The following is a 15,771-nucleotide window of genomic DNA, read 5'->3' as shown; positions in this document are numbered from 1 at the left end:
CCTGATTTTATTCATTTATTCCAGTCGAAGGAAGAAAAGAGAGCTGCCCCCCCCTTGCTCTGCTGCAGAGCTCTGACCAGTTGGCAGCTTCCAGTTTCCCTCCCCGGGCCAGTCTAGTTTTCTGCCCATTTCTTCTCTCCTCCATCCCTCCCCGACTACGCTGCCATGGGGGGGAAAGAGATGGGCTCCAAGCCCACCCCCTCTGCCCCCCAGTTTGGCAGGACGGTGCCGAGGAGGGCGGCAGCCCCGGGGCCAGGCAGGGGGGATCTGCGCCGCAGTCGGAGGCACGGGTCGTCTACAGGACGACCTGTAGAGATGAAATACAACAAGGAAGGAGATAGAACTAAACAACCAAACATCTACCACGTCCTCCTGCCTTACCGCAACCTGCAGCCGCATTGGGCTTAATAATTCAATAGACCTTTTCTAAAAATAACCACCGACGGCCAAAGAGCTGCTCCACACCGCAGGCGCCGGCTTTTGAACGCGAGCCCAGCAACGCCTTAACTCCGCAAGCTCTGGCTTTTCGGTCCTGGAAGCGCAAATCCTTGCAACGCTGCCAACGCTCTCTGATGGGGGAAGGGAGGGCTACACCTGATGTGGGGTGTTTTCTGTAAAACCTCAAGTGATCTCCTTGCAAAACATCACCCAAAGCATCCGTAGCCCTGCACGCAAAATCACCCACGAATCTGCCGAGTCCTTCAGGGACTCTCGTTATGTTTTGCCGGCATTGCAGAGGTGGGAACAGTAAATGAGAACACCCAACGCAACGGGCTCCCTTCAGCTCTGCATCAACGTCAGCATGGTGGGGAGGGAGCAGAACCTCTTTACACCCCTTAAGAGGAAAAAAACCGGAGAGCGTTTCATGCAGCAAAGCTCCACCGCGGAATTCTGGGGACAAACAGTGACTGGCAGATGTTTCTATCATAGGTACTATGGCTTTTTTAAGGAGCAGCGATTATTTCAAACGAGCACTGATTTAAGGACAAGTTTTTGGTAACCTGCAGGATTTTGTTAGTGAAATCATGGAGAGCTGGGTCCCCTTCTTTGCTCCTGCGGGAAACACGCAGCAGCCAGGGACCCACCCGCAGCGGCTGGGGAGGAGAAGCACGCCAACTGAACCCCTGCAAACTTCTCATCGGGGATGGAGGGTTGCCCAGAGAGGGGGTGGAGGCCCCATCCCTGGGCACATCCAAGGCCAGGTTGGCCGGGGCTGTGAGCAACCTGATGTGGTTCAAGGTGTCCCTGCTCCTGCAGGGGGGCTGGACTAGATGACCTCTAGGGGTCCCTTCCAACCCAAAACATTCCATGATTCTATGACAGCCTTGGCCAAGAATTTCCAGGAGGCCCCAAGGAGACAGGCACCCAGCCACCGGGCAGCGCCCTGGGACGCGCGTGCCTGCGAAAATCCCCGAGGCGACTGCGCTGCAACCTCCAGGAACAGAGGAACAGAGAGACGCTTCGTTTCATTCAGCAAATCCCCTCCTTCCCCACCGCTAGCCATCTCATTCCCCAGCTGGTATTTCATTAGCGTGAGACATTCCTCCCCTCCTCCCCCCGCGTACTTACTTGCTGAAGTTAAAGAGAAGCCGTTCAAAGACAAGGACAGGTCCCGTGCTGCTCAAAATTGTGAGAGGCTGACCAGCAAAAAGGCAAAATATGGCGCCGGTGACTGCCGTGCCCAGAAAGCTCTCCAACACGCCCTACGGTAGACACAGGAGAGAAGTCAGCTCCGCCGAATGACCCTTTCCATTAGCACTGTTGACAGAAAAGTTGAGTAGTTATATCAGCGCCTGGCCGCACGCTGTACCCATGTGTCCGAGACCTGGGGAACACCCATCTTCTGCCCTCTCCTGCGGCTGCACGCACAGACGCGTTCGTCCCGCGCAATTCCCAGTCACTTGGGATAACCAGCAACCCCCCCCCCCTTGCTATTTCTGAGGCCCAGGGTTTAATTGAACACCGTACTGCATTTTATGTTTGACCAAGGGAGGAGAGCGTTGTCAAAGACCACTTAAAGGATCCGAGAACCCCTCAAACATCTCCCACGTCTTTGACGACAGCGACGCTCGTTTGCAGGGCTCTTCCAACCGGCAGGGCAGAGCGTGGCTGCGGGATGGTGCTGACATCTTTCAGGCCAACCCAGGGTGGGGATTTTTTTTTTTTTTCTTTCTCCAACCAAGCAGACGCCCTTTCTGGATAAATAAGATGCCTCTCTTTCAAGTGACTGCTTTACTCAGCGAGGCACAAACCAAACAAGGCTACTTCATCCAGCAGTCCCGTGTCGAGACCCAAGGTCATTGGGTGTCACTGGCAAGTAATAAATTCCCTATTTAACAGGCTCGACAACTACCGTTGGCATGTGTGGCAAACCAGCTCTGCTGGAGAAGGGTAAGAGAGCACGCCTGAGGCATTCTTGGATTTTCATGTCCAACTATAGCTGGATAATCCCTACTTTCAAAGTGCAAAATGGGGATGAAACGTAAATGGCGATGAAATGGGATTATGGGCTGAGCACGCATCCTTCTACGGAAAAGGCAGAATTCGCAGGACCATACCTCCTTCTTCGCCCTTACGGAAACAAATCTGTCCACATTTGGTTGAGTTTTAAAGGACCCACAAGTGCATCACCATCTACTGCAAGGTTTGACCCTTCAGGGCCCTTCCAGCCTAGGCTTCTCTGATTCCATGATACTGAGTACGACACGCAGCCGCCGGCATCGCCCTCTCCGGGAACGCTTACCCACCAACCATCGGCTTATCTGCTTCGTCGTGGCTGCCTTGAACCAGCAGCCTCATTAATACTGCACGTGCCAAGCGACCAGCAATTAAGGACGCACGCACATCCCTCTTCCCATCCCTGACAAACCGCAGGGTCGGGGCTGCGGTTTTTCTGACTTATCAGTGGCAACGGGAAGAATTTAGATGAAGTTTTGTGGTGCTCTTCCTTGGAAAGACCCAAGTTACTGTTCACGCTGAGGGAAGCAGATTCCTACTGCCACATGTCCAACCAGTATCTGACAATGTAGAGCAGAAGAGTTTTTTTTTTTATCTGTTAAATGACTAGCAGAACTTTCTCTAAAGCAATCATAAGCTATTTTTCTGGCCACAAACATGATCCCAAAATGTCAGTGGTGAAGCACCATTATTGCTGGGCAATTAAAGTGGCAGCAAAGAGGTATGGAGGGCTGCACAGGCCCTGCTCCTGACACACACTCAGCCACCCGTCGGTCCAGGCACGCTGCTGTAGAGCGGGCAGGAGGGGCTCTCCTCGGTCCTTTCCATTTCCAAGCGCTGGCGGTGATGCCCCGGCCCTTGCGGGGAGGGGGGGAGAGCGGCTTGCTGCGCCCCGCTGCCTTCACACCGGGATGGGGCAGGTTTTCACAGGGGACGCAGATGGGAGCCTCTGAGCCTCGGCTTGCTGCCGCCGGGGGTTTGTGAGGATGAGGCGGGGGCTTGTGAGGATGAGGCAGGGGCTCGGGGGGCAAGGACTGGCACTGGCACGGCTGGTCCCCTTCGCTCCTCCCGCATTGCTCACAGAGAGGGCCCTCGCGGCCAGCGCATCTGGAATCTCTTTCCCCTGCATTCTTCCCCGTGTCTGTCGCTAAGAATAGTGTCTTTTCTCAGAAACACGAAACTCCAAAGCGAGCTTTTAAAGAAACGTCGGCCGTGTCCGGTTCTCCGGTGCGGGCAGCACGGGATGTGTGATTTTTAGTGCCTGAGCCATAACTGTTTACGAGAAACGAGACGTGTGGACTGTGGTGTGGTAGCCCCCAAAATACAGTTTGCTATGAGGGCAAAATGTCTGGGGGGAAACTTCTAGGTGCTGCAGAAGCCGGCGTAAGCTTCCCTCGCATTTCTGAGTATAAAGACTCAGCACAGCTCGTGCTCCAAGATGTCCTACAGAGACCCACGCTTCCAAACTCTTCCCTGCTGCAGGAACGCGCAACAGCTTGGGCAACTCTTGACACGAAGCTAGACTGCGACCCCACGGAGCAGCTCCCTGCAAGAACAACTTGAACTGGGTGCCTTGGGACGCTTCACTCTGGCTGTGATGATGCGGGGGCTTCTGAGCACGAAGAACACACGACTCCGCTCTGCTGCTGAAAACCTGCAGTCAAAACCCTTCCCAGGCTCCCGCAGCGGCCAGGAGACCCAACCAACGCCTTTTCCAACGGGGACGGTGAATAAAGGTTTGTTGAAGGGAGATGGCAAAAGAAAAGCCAGTTGTGCCCCAGATCTCTAAACCTCTGATCCACCAACGAACTGTTTGGAAAAAAGCTGCTGGTGCTTCAATTTTAAATGCGTACAGAAATGAAAACCAGTAAATCCAACTGGTCATTGCACGTGAGAAGCAAGTAAATGCTGACGTGCGTAAATCAGAGAAGAACGGATGAGGCTTTCCTGCACCGAGCCTTGGCTAGGCGGTGACCTGACTGGAGGGCTTTGTTATTTCTAGCAACACAGCGGTGATTTTCCCACACTTTGCTCCACTCCTGAGAATTGCAGCTTCACAGCAATGGGGAGGGGGCGCATCCGCAGACCCCGCTCCTTGCTGTCAGGGCTCCCCTCGGCTACAGCCCGGCTCCCTCCCTCAGCAGCCAGGGACAGAGCACCCAACAGGCCTCGCGCGTCCGCTCCTGCTGCTGCTCCTGGAGTTGCTACGCTGCATTTATATTTATTCCAATGCGGAATTCTTTACTGCCGAGTACCAATGCTTTCTCTTTTCAACGTGGGGAATAAATCACTGAGCTCAAAACAGACTGTCCCCGCAGCTTTCGTCTCGCTAAGGACTTTTTTTTTTTTTTTCGCCTCGGAGTAATAGGAAAACTCAGACTGGTTTTTATCTACTGTGGAAAAAACCCTATGGACTGAAGGCGACCTGTGTTTTCTCATCCTTGTGCCTTCCCCCCGTCGCGCCTCCCCTCCCAGGCAGCTTGCAGCCTCAGGCGTCCTTTGGCGAAATGAGACTGTCTCGTCCAACAGACCAACGCCATGGCACATCAGAGGAGGGCTGCACGCTCCGAGAGAATCCCATCGAGAAGGTTCCTGAACAACCTCGCCCCAGCACGGGAGCTATCAAACACAACAGGTCCGTGCCTGACTCCCTGGCAGGGGGAAGGCGGCAGAGGGTCCCCCAGGAGCACGGGGATTACCGGCTCTTCTCCTGGAGGCCGACCTGCTCTTATCACCCCGCTCCTTGCTGGGTGGGCGCTGTGGAGCCCGGCAGGACCAACTTTCCCAAGGGAAGAACTGCTGCAAACCACGCACGCCCAGCAAATGGGGCAATGCCGGCAGCCAGCCTGCCGGGGAGGCTGCGCTGGAGCCAGGGCCAGCGGTGGGCACCTCCTCCCCTGGCGGAGCCGGTGGGCCAGCAGCCAAGCCCAAGGACAGCAAATGGACACGTCTTACCCCAGTGTCTTCCAACGTCCTGAAACGCAAGGGGCTGCTTTTCCAAAAGAATTACTACTTTTTAAATTTATTTTTTTTTGGTGAGCATTAAGAAACTAGACCATCAGTTTCAGTGGCAAAAAAGTATTTTGCTACTTAATAATACATGTTTGTGGGTTAAAAAGGTAACAGGAAAGACTTCTGGACAACATCAAGTGGTTTCGTGCACTATATTTGGAATCAGTCACCATCTCCCCTTCCTCTCCCGACCTGCACCTCGTGCAGACACAGAGCAGACCGTGCCCTGCCGCGCCGTGACAGAAGAGCGATGCTCGCCGGCGGCTCCTGGAGGCCTTTCCCTTCTCTACTTCCAGTTGCCATTACTCCTTTTTAGCACTGTGCATTTATTCGCACGACTGCTGCGGAGCTGAGTTTCAGAACTGTATTTCTGCAGGGGGGAGGTTTGGCACCCCACCAGCTACCGAAACTTACCCTAGCCTGTAGTTTACCATAGGGCAGTGCAGAGCTCCGGAGAGGTGCCCCCCTTTTCTACATTTGGGTTAATTAAACCTGCCTAAAATTAATAATTCAGTCATTGTCACTACGAGCTTAATTATGGTCAGGAGATCCAATGTGGCTGCACTGAATCTACCTGAACACAACCACCTGTGTTGCCTTCCTCTCCAAAACGCCGAAGGAATACTGAAGCCCACTGCTAGAGCCTAATCCTGCTCCGGGCAAACACGACGGACCTCCAGCAGCGTTAATAACGAATCCCTTTCCTTTAGGCTTCACCTAAAACCCCTGAAGCCCCTTCTTTTGTCTTCCCCACCGACCCAGCCTGTCTCTGGACATGCACCGTGGCCCTCGGGCTCTGACCTCCTGCCGTTATGAAACGCGTCTTTCTAAAGAACTCGTGGTTTTCTCCTGTGTCACATCCCCCCATTTACTCGCTTCCCTATGAACGTTAGGATTTTCTTTCCACCAGAGAGGCAGAAATCCAGGGATTGCAGGAGTCAGGCAGAGGACACAGCGCTATGCTCTGAAGACATGGAAAGTCTGAATCAGACTTAGGGAACTTGAAATTGGACTGGAACGGCACGACCAGGGAGCAGACCGGAGGAACTTCTCTATATAGATGGAGCGAGGACCTTCTCCCTCGCCTGGCCATCTTTCAAACACCATGTAAGGCAACTGCTTGCACGGTTTTCTCAAGGACAGAGAAAGCCAGCCAACTTTTTGAGTGGAAACACCTCTATTCATCGTACCCAGAATTCAAGCTCCGTCGGTGGCCAAACACCCCTCCCTGACTGCAGACAGCAAAAGGCAAATGAGACATTCGATGCTTCTGAAAGCTCTGGCTAACCTGCATGTTTTCCGTAGCATCACCAAGCAAGCCTCCAAAAGTGATGGCGTTGGTCACTGTGGCCAGGTAGATGAAAAGAACGGCCGACAGGGCTTGGATGTTTAAAGCGTCATAGAAGTCGCTGGCGAAGAATGGTGCTTTCCTCTTTATGTCTTTGATCAAGCCACCACAGAATCTGAAATGACAAGCAAGACAAGGCTCGAGCAAAATGTTTTACAGGGGCAGTCACCCACCTAAGCCATCAGAAACAGTGCCAGAAATGACGTATTATCTGGAAGGAGGGAGATCGTCACGCTACGGAATAGTCTTATGGCAGCTGTGATGGCCCAGGGGTACCATGAAGAGAATGCTGTGAAGGAAGATAATATCTTGAACATGTAACGCAGCTGGAAAGAGAGAAACGTCAGGAACACAAGCCCTGCTTCTGCAGAAACAGGCCACTCAAGTTTGCAGCGCAGGAAGCCTGGCTGCTGGGTTTTTCCCCCCCAACTTTATTGGTTGATGTAATAAAATACATTAACTCCAGCCTAAATCCCTGCCTAAATTTCTCCACATGGCAGACACAACGGCTGGGTGAGCCAAACAATCTGCTAAATGGAAAAATGCTTCGAACTGCGAGCCAGAAAAAGAACTAGAGGCAAAAACGCAAGTAAGCGAAGGCATCTTGGGAACGAGAGCGCTCCACTTGCAGATATCTTCTTTCTGTACAATCACAAACACGACGGCGTTTAACCCTTACAGACTCCACGTGGCTCTACACAGCATAAAAAATGTTTGTGTTTTGCCTCTTGTGCCCTTGTACGCAGCTCAGCCCCGAGGCCAGGACTGCTCAGACACCCTGCACGTGGGGAGGGCACGGCAGATGGGCACGCGTTACCTTCTGACCCAAATCCATAGAATCATGGAATGGTTTGGGTTGGAAGGGACCCCTAGGGGTCACCCAGCCCAACCCCCCTGCAGGAGCAGGGACACCTTGAACCACATCAGGTTGCTCACAGCCCCAGCCAACCTGGCCTGGAATGTTCCCAGGGATGGGGCCTCCACCCCCGCTCTGGGCAACCCCTACCAGAGTTTCACCACCCTCACTGTAAAGAATTTCTTCCTTAGATCCAGTCTAAACCTACCCTGGTTTAGTTTAAAACTGTTACCCCTTGTCCTGTCCCAGCTGGCCCTACTAAAAAGCTTGTCCCTCCCTTTCCTCTGGGCCCCCTTTAAGCCCTGACCGGCCGCACTCAGCTCTGCCCGCAGCCTTCTCTTCTCCAGGTGCACCAGGGCGCATCGACTGCCTCGTACGCACCAATGTCTCATTTCAGGCTTTTCACCTAGAAGTTAGATATTCTACCAGAACTTAAAAAAATAGAGCGTGGGAGGGAGGCCACGAAAAGCTCTGTATTGACCCCGAAATGCTGAGCACGCTGTTTTACGGCCACCTGAACCGCATCTCCACTCCAGCGGCCTTTTACATGGCGTACAAGCAGGGTAAGAACGCAGAGGGTGAGGCCTCGGGCTCTCTTACCTTCTGGATTTCTATCCCATAAAAGCCTTCATCCGTGCAATTCAACTACAAAAGGAATGCCTGGAAAAGGGAACGTCTCTGCTTTTGGCTAAAGCACTTCCAGCATTCCGAATGGAATCTGTAGCGGAATCTGCCACGTTTACATCCCTGACAGCAAGCCTAACTCCACAGACTCTCAATTGCCAACACCCACCTGGGCCTTCTTTCATTTTTGGGTGCCTCACCTAAGAGGCTTCGTAATTTGCCAAGGCTGGATGCTCAGAGCCCTTCCGACAGTCTCGAGCTGGGCGCTAAGAACCCCAGGACACGTTCCGGGGTCACACCTCAACCTACACAAACAGTATGTCGGGATGGAAAGCAGAAGGGGGGAAAGGGTTCTGGAAGGGGAACGTTGCCACCTTGCTTGGGTCACACTGGGTGCATGGTGCCGAGTGGGGCGGTACCGACCTGCCGGTTCGTTGCAGTTCTTCGCAGTCCCCGTGGCCCCCGCCGCCGTGCCCTCCATCGTGAGGGGTGTCTCCATTCATCTGTGGGTTTTCTCCACCGGAGTACATGTTTTTCCTAGGCAAGAAGGGAAGGCAAACTGAGGCTGACTGCACTGCCTGATGGCTCCATGAAACAACCCACGTGCGGTTCGTCCAAGCAAGCGTCACCCAGCCCTTCTGGGGCCATGTTGTACGAGGGAGCCTGGAAGACTGACCTGCTGGCAGCCAGAGTGGAATGGGGTGTGTTAGGAAGGCCAAGCAGAACCCCAAGGAGTCTGGATAGCCCCAGGTACGTTATTATAAGCCTACAGCATCACCTTAACGGGTACAGAATTGCAAGAACATCCCCCCTCCAGCTACTAAGAAAGACCTGAAAATATCTCTCGTACTTTCCCAATACAGATGGACGGACGCAGGTCATTCCGCAGTTGCTCAATAAACCTGGTGTACCCAAAGCACCGGCTTTTCCCACCGCCTTTTCAGAACCGACACCCACCCTCCTTCACCGCAGAGCTAAACCCGCCTGCCTCCCCCTGCTACCTTTTATCTGATGAAGGGAGAGACTTGGGGGGCTCTATCCTAATGGCTGGATCCCATTCCCCGGGGGGGAGCACGATGACTTCATCCAGAAACTCATCGATGCCAGCGATCAGGTCCTGCCGGTCCTTGGCTTTATAGGCAATGTCGTGGAATACCTGCAAGGAAACGTGGAGAGAAGGTCTGCATTTTCTGTAGCCCAGACTCCAGAGGCAGCTACTGAGTTTTACTGTACAAACCCAAGTTATTCATTCCCCAAAAGGTCTCAAGAAGTATCAGGACACTTGTCACAAGGGTGTGGAACCTCGGGAAAGCCCTTTCCTTGGTTGGTTGTTTAATGACAGAGATTCTTTTCTTGCAGGCGTATTTCTAATTTTTACCAGAATATACATTTCTAACCTTTAAAAAACTGTTACTAAAGAAATTATCCACTTATTTTATAAAAAAAAAATAGTTCTCCTATAAGTAAGGAGTTTCAATTATACTTTGAGAAGACACTTTCAAAAAGCCACAACAAGTGTTGGATCCTCTTCTCCTACCTAATGTCAGCCTACCCAAAACCAGGTCAACTTTCAACCGTGACGTAGAAACAATGACAACATTTACTCAGCAATAATAACAAGCATAATAATAACGAGTTTTACTGAAAGGCCTGGTACTACTGACGAAGAGCAAATGAGAGAAAAGAGTATGAATGCTGAATTTTACAGAAATCTTTTGGACTACCTGGAGTGAAGGGGGATCAGCACGGGTGACAGACTTAGGACGAGCAGTGGGTGGCAGGAAGGAGGACTTTGGGGCTACGGAACCCGGACCATTGCTCCAAGCAGTGGAATGACAGGGAACAGAAGAGCTGAGACTGGGCGAGCGTTAATTAGGGAAGCGTCCGAGAGCAAAACAACATAAGGAGAAAGCAAGAAACAAGCACACTGTAAATCAGCCCCGGGCCCGAGGGACACTGGAAGAAGGAAGCCTGAAATGAAGACTGAAAGCCCAGTCAACTCATTGGCCTATGCCCATTCCCATCGGCCACACTGGAGGAAAGGACGTCGCCATTAGCTAATGAAGTGAAACCTGGGAGAACCCGTTTCACGCAGGAGATGTCAGGACACCTACCTCATCCGACATCAGAGTGGCGATGGCTCGGCCGATCTCGTGATAGGACTTTGCTTTACCCTTCGGTCCCAGCAGAATGAAGAGAAATCTGACAAAACAAACAGATTGCTCCCACTTAGGACAGTCAAACGGATCGCTTGTTACTTGTACGATATCTAGACAGAAATCCAGCATTAAAAAGTTGTGGCCCTTGTTAGAGATCCAGAGGCTGCCAGGGGCCTCCAGCTAACTTGGGAGTAGAGGTCACACCTTGCAGCCCATCGTGCCTGCTCGGACATGCGAGGCACCACCCAGAGTTTTTCTCCCCAAAAGCCTTAAAAAGAAGCCTTGAGACCACTATGGCCAAACGCTATCACAGCCCTAGGCAGAAGTCGCTACCATGCGGCAACGCAGACTTCAGGCGAGGATAAGGAAGGACATTCTTCCAGTGCCCAGGATCTGGAAGTCACCTACACACGACGGACACAGCTCCAGCGCAGAGCGGCTGAGAACCCGCGCCCTGCGCACCATCCATCCACCTCCACCGTCATTTACTTGATCATACATTACCGGCTCCATGTAGCCGTTCAATCCTTTTAGGAGACACCGGTGTTAAACGATTCCCTGGTGCTATTCCGGTGCCATTTACATGACACAGCAGTGACGATGACTGCTGCTGAACAGCCAGGAGGGGACGGGAGGGGATTTCAGGATCGCTCGCTCCGCACAGCTCCAAGGGTGGACTAAGTGGGGCCAACACAGTGGTGGGCACAGGGGGAAGACGCTATTAACTGTCCACATTGCTCACTGGAAACTACATCGCTCCCCCTGGGGAGCCGATCGCACTATCCGCCTGCGTATTAATGCTCCACTGGGGCAGAGACCTCTCTTATGGTTCAGCACCCACATGTGAAGGGAAACCATTCATCTAAAAGAGGGCTTCAGCTATAAATAATTAAGCCCAACTCACACATCCTGAATTTCCGTTCCGAGTATACCATACGTATCAGAGACCTGTAAGCCCATCTGATGGCTTCACGGTCACAGCTTAATTCTTAAGCAGGCAACTTGATTCTTGAGGTGTAAACCTCTTCCTATGGTAGGCACCATCAGAGAGGGTGACTGCACCTACGCAGGATTAGGAGTTCATTTCTTATGTGATCTCTCGGGGCAGGAACTACATCCAAGCCACTGCTCACGAGTTTGAAAAACCCCGTGATACGAAAACTTTGGAGACAGGAAATCACTGCTCTTTACCTTTCCTACCCTTGCTTCTGTCAGTGCTAACGTGCTATGAATCAGGACCACCCTACATGACAGTATGTTCTAATGAGATTCCTTAATGGAGAAGGCTACACGTGGAAAATGGATGCTTCTGCCAATAAAAACACTGGTGAAAGGTGGCTGGGTTTTCCAGCCTCTTAAGTAATGCTCATTAGAAAATGTATGGCCTCAAGGTTGGACCTTCAAAGGCACCTAAATCCTCCTAGCTGGGAATGAAAAGTAAAAATAATAATAAAAAAAAAGATACCACCACTCAAATAATACTGAATTCAGGAAAGACCTCAGCCTTACCTTAGACACTCCCAGTTCCTAAACTAAGGTTCATATGCAAGGCCAAGCTATCAATGCTGAGACGGTAAAAGCCATGACCTCCTTTAGAAATCCTCTTCCTCTGAAGCTGATTTCATGCTGCAGACAGATGCCCAGCTGGCAGCTACTTCCTCACAAGGCTCCTATGGCCTTGGCTGTGGAAACACAAGCTGCCTATAAATGCCCTGGATCATATTTGTCCCAGAAAAAAAAAAAAGATTTGGTTCGTGGCTATGGCATGAGAACACATCTGTCTCCATACTCACCTCTCTGCCTTGCCAACTGGCTTGTTAAGAAAGCTCCATTACTTCTGTTGGCCATCGCACAGAATGGCCAACATGCAGTGGCCTGGGGGATTCCGACGGAGACCACCGTGCCAGTCAGACGGTGTGGTTTCAAGCATTTGGCCTGAGCTGGACTCTAATGAGTGACCTTGAGATTGAAGTCTCTCTCTCTCGCGCGCATCAACTCATCCTTGCAATTAGCAACAAAAGAAGTCACATGGCAGGAGACCAACTCCTCCATTTCACTTAATTTAGTGAAGACTGGGAACGATTGGGGCAATTTTCAGCAAACTCCGTAGCAGCACGCGTTTCAAGCAGAAACGCTAATAGCCCCTCGAAACAACTTGAAAGCTTCCCGAATTAAGCCTTTTTGCAGTCGCAGCTGTACCTTTCCGTCAGTAATGACAAATGAACCCACGATCACCTTCGGTAAGTTGTCTCATCTAAAACTTTTTGCATTATTACCAGCGTGACTTTGGGGTAGCTTCAACTTCCAGTCACAAACTTTGATTGCCTCTCGTAGCTAGACTGAAGAACCCTGGATAAATGAATTCCGTTAAATATCCTCCCCTGCAGATCCAGTCACCTGCAGCCATCTGTCGGGCTGAGCCATCTGAGGCTGTTCTCCTCTCCTTAGTCACTTTGATGGCTCTTCTCTGAACCTTCTCTGATGCACCAGTGTCTTCCTCAGGGAAATCACCCAGGAGCTGGCAGTTTTGTCAATGCAAAAATACAGATGAAATAACCTATGGCTACACTTTATGTGAGCCCCGCTTTCCTGAGAAAATCAAGTTAGGAGCATTGAGTCTGGGGACAGGACTTCAGGCATGGACAAGTGTGGGAAGTCTTCACAAACACGGCAGGATGATGGGGAGAGCTGGGATGGACTTGATGATCTTAAAGGTCTTTTCCAACCTAAATGATTCTGTGATTCTATTGCCATGGTGGAGGGAAAGGACATGGCACATCTGTCAACCTTGACTATGTCAACTATCCAAAAAAGCTTAAAAGCCGCTGATAGAATGTGAAACGCAAGAGGGTTGAGAGGTGTGACACCTCACCAGGAGGACCTCTCCCCTTATAAGCACTGTATCAAGTATTATTTTAGCTTCCTAAGTCAAAATACCATGAGGTACCAAGTCAAATGCCTTATACGGTGTAGTACATCCAAACAAGTACTTTCTATTTAAAAAAATCTAGTCCTATTAAAAAAGGGAATCAAGTTAGGAGGACAGGATCCATAAACACATACCAGTTGGCATTACTAACCGTAACGCTTCCTCATCGAGTTCTTCACGAGGCTTTCAAGTGTTTTACTTGAGGTTCACGCAGAGGTGACTAAGCCATACACGCCTAGGTCATGTCCTCCGCTCTCCTCCCACCTCCTGGAACTTACCCTGTGTTTCACCAGTTATTATAAAACAACATTAAAGACAAACTCTTCTTCAGCTAACTCTTTTAAAACTCTAGGACGCAAATTATCCAAAGAGCTTAATTAAAAAAAAAGGTTTGTAACTTCAGAAGGCACTGCTCGGCATTTTTTGCATTCTCCTGACTTTCCAGGGGAACAAGACATTTTCCTAACCATCTTCTGAAACAATTACACCAGCTGGCTCCCTTCCACCGCACAGTACCTGAATAGTGTTGCATTTACCAAGATGTTCTTGAAAACAAGCAGTTTGTGCCAGGGCTGACAGCCCTCACACCCAGGGGTACCTGGTCTTGAACTCGGTATGACAGTACAGTCAAAGCACTCAAAATTCCTTTGCTTCCAAGCTGATAAGGAGCCAGAAACTCAGTAACTCGTTATTCTGTTTGACCTAAAGCACTATTCCTCCTGTCGTTTTTCCACCTTCTTAAGCAGATGACGACCACCGACTATGTATGATTCACCTTTTAATCATATGGACTATGCCACCAAACCCAACAAGAATAAAGTCATTCTCACAGATGAGTAATTCCAATTCTAAATGGAGAAACGTGCCCTGGCTGATGCACCGTAAACCCAGCCAATGCCCCTAGAAGATCTAGTTGTAGTGGTACAGCAATACTGTCTACAAGGCCAGCGACCTGGGGGTCTGGACCCAACAACCTGCTGTGAGTGAACACAGCCCTCCTGGACCTTGGCGGGAGGTGCCACCAGAGACTGTGGAGCAGAATTTCTATCTAGATTGCCCAAGGAGGCAACAAGGCTTTACGTGCTGTGCTTCTGAGAAATTTGACTAGGAATCTCCATGAAACCACACAAAGAGCACACTTAGGAGATGGGGAGTGAATACAACACAGACAGGCTCCAAAGTCAGTTTTGTCACCCATTTGGGACATCTTGCAAGAAATCTGTCATGTCCAGACTAATATTTTGTCACCCATTTGGGACATCCTGCAAGAAATCTGTCATGTCCGTGACTACCAAGTTCCCATATGTGGTAAGGGTTGTGGTCAAAACTGTCCCAGGACCAAGCTTCACCATGGTCTCTTTGCAAGTGGACCATCAGTGCAAGAGACAAGGTCATCTCCTCTCCCCATCCCAAAAATAAAAAAAATGAGGAAGAGCAACTAAAATAAGATTCATGCTCGTCCATGCCTATCTCTCAAATCCAGAGCAATCGAGAGCAGCAACTCCATAAGGGTTAGAGGCACCTACACAAAGGAAACTTGGTACGGTCCTGGAGAAAATGGTTTTGGTTTTGGGAGGGGCGAGGGGAAGAAGTCCTCCTGTTGTTGGACACCATGTGAGATGCCTGCAAGGCATCCAGCATTCCCAATGGATACGGGCTGATGAAGGCATCCAGCATTCCCGATGGATACCTGCTGATGGACTCGCGGGCTGCAAGAACCACCTCTTGACGTACTTTTCCAGCAGAATCTCTGGCTTGGGCCGCTGATGAAAGGAGCACATCTTCAGATTGCAGTAATGAAAGGAGATGGTGAAGTGTTTGGTCTGTCTGCTATTTGACACAGGTGGATCCTTCAAGTTTTGGGCAATGTACCAACATTGCAGGCTCCTCACACAGCGTCCAACCCGAGAACGCAGCCAGACAAAGGCAGTCCTTGCTGCCAGAGCTCCGATTCCCCAGAGCAAGTCCTTCCTGCTTAAGGACACAGCCCTGAAAACCATTTCAATGCTGTAATTAGTGAACGAGACGCACATCTCATCCTCACCTATGAAGAGGAAAAGCTGCCTATGGAGTTAAAAGCTTAAGTTAGAAGGCAAGGGAGGAGAACCTGACTCCTGACTCCTTCCTAAGTGACCTGTGGGCAAGTTACTTCATTTCATCCGAGACTTGTAGACGCAGGCAATTTCCCAGCACTACCTATTAGACGGTGCAAGCCTGTACAGCTTATCTCCAAAACAAATCTTTCCCTTGCTCATTCTTCATCTTCTTTCCCCATCAACGTGCTATTAACGCAGCAGACCTGAACACATGATTGCACATTTGCTTTTATGAAAATCAAAAGCTCCGTCTATCGCACCGTCCAGAGGAGAAGCAGCCACAGCCCCCC

The 15,771-nt window shown here is 50.8% G+C and overlaps 1 protein-coding gene across 2 annotated transcripts in view; it reads right to left on the bottom strand.

Moving 5' to 3' along the window:
* SLC4A4 (solute carrier family 4 member 4) overlaps positions 1 to 15,771 on the bottom strand; it is a 152,161-nt gene that overhangs the window by 33,997 nt on the left and 102,393 nt on the right. For both annotated transcript variants that reach the window (XM_009637579.1, XM_035893112.1), the window contains exons 8-12: positions 10,412 to 10,499; positions 9,299 to 9,453; positions 8,721 to 8,834; positions 6,758 to 6,932; positions 1,570 to 1,703 (exon numbers count right to left, since the gene is read on the bottom strand). In XM_009637579.1, the coding sequence (XP_009635874.1) occupies positions 1,570 to 1,703; positions 6,758 to 6,932; positions 8,721 to 8,834; positions 9,299 to 9,453; positions 10,412 to 10,499 (666 nt within the window). The remainder of the gene's footprint in view (positions 1 to 1,569; positions 1,704 to 6,757; positions 6,933 to 8,720; positions 8,835 to 9,298; positions 9,454 to 10,411; positions 10,500 to 15,771) is intronic.

The sequence above is a fragment of the Egretta garzetta genome, unplaced genomic scaffold (genome assembly GCF_000687185.1).
Source record: "Egretta garzetta isolate BGI_Z169 unplaced genomic scaffold, ASM68718v1 scaffold224, whole genome shotgun sequence".
Lineage (NCBI taxonomy): Eukaryota > Metazoa > Chordata > Aves > Pelecaniformes > Ardeidae > Egretta > Egretta garzetta.
The sequence above is the reverse complement of the archived record's forward strand: the minus strand, read 5'-3'. Positions and strand labels throughout refer to the sequence as shown.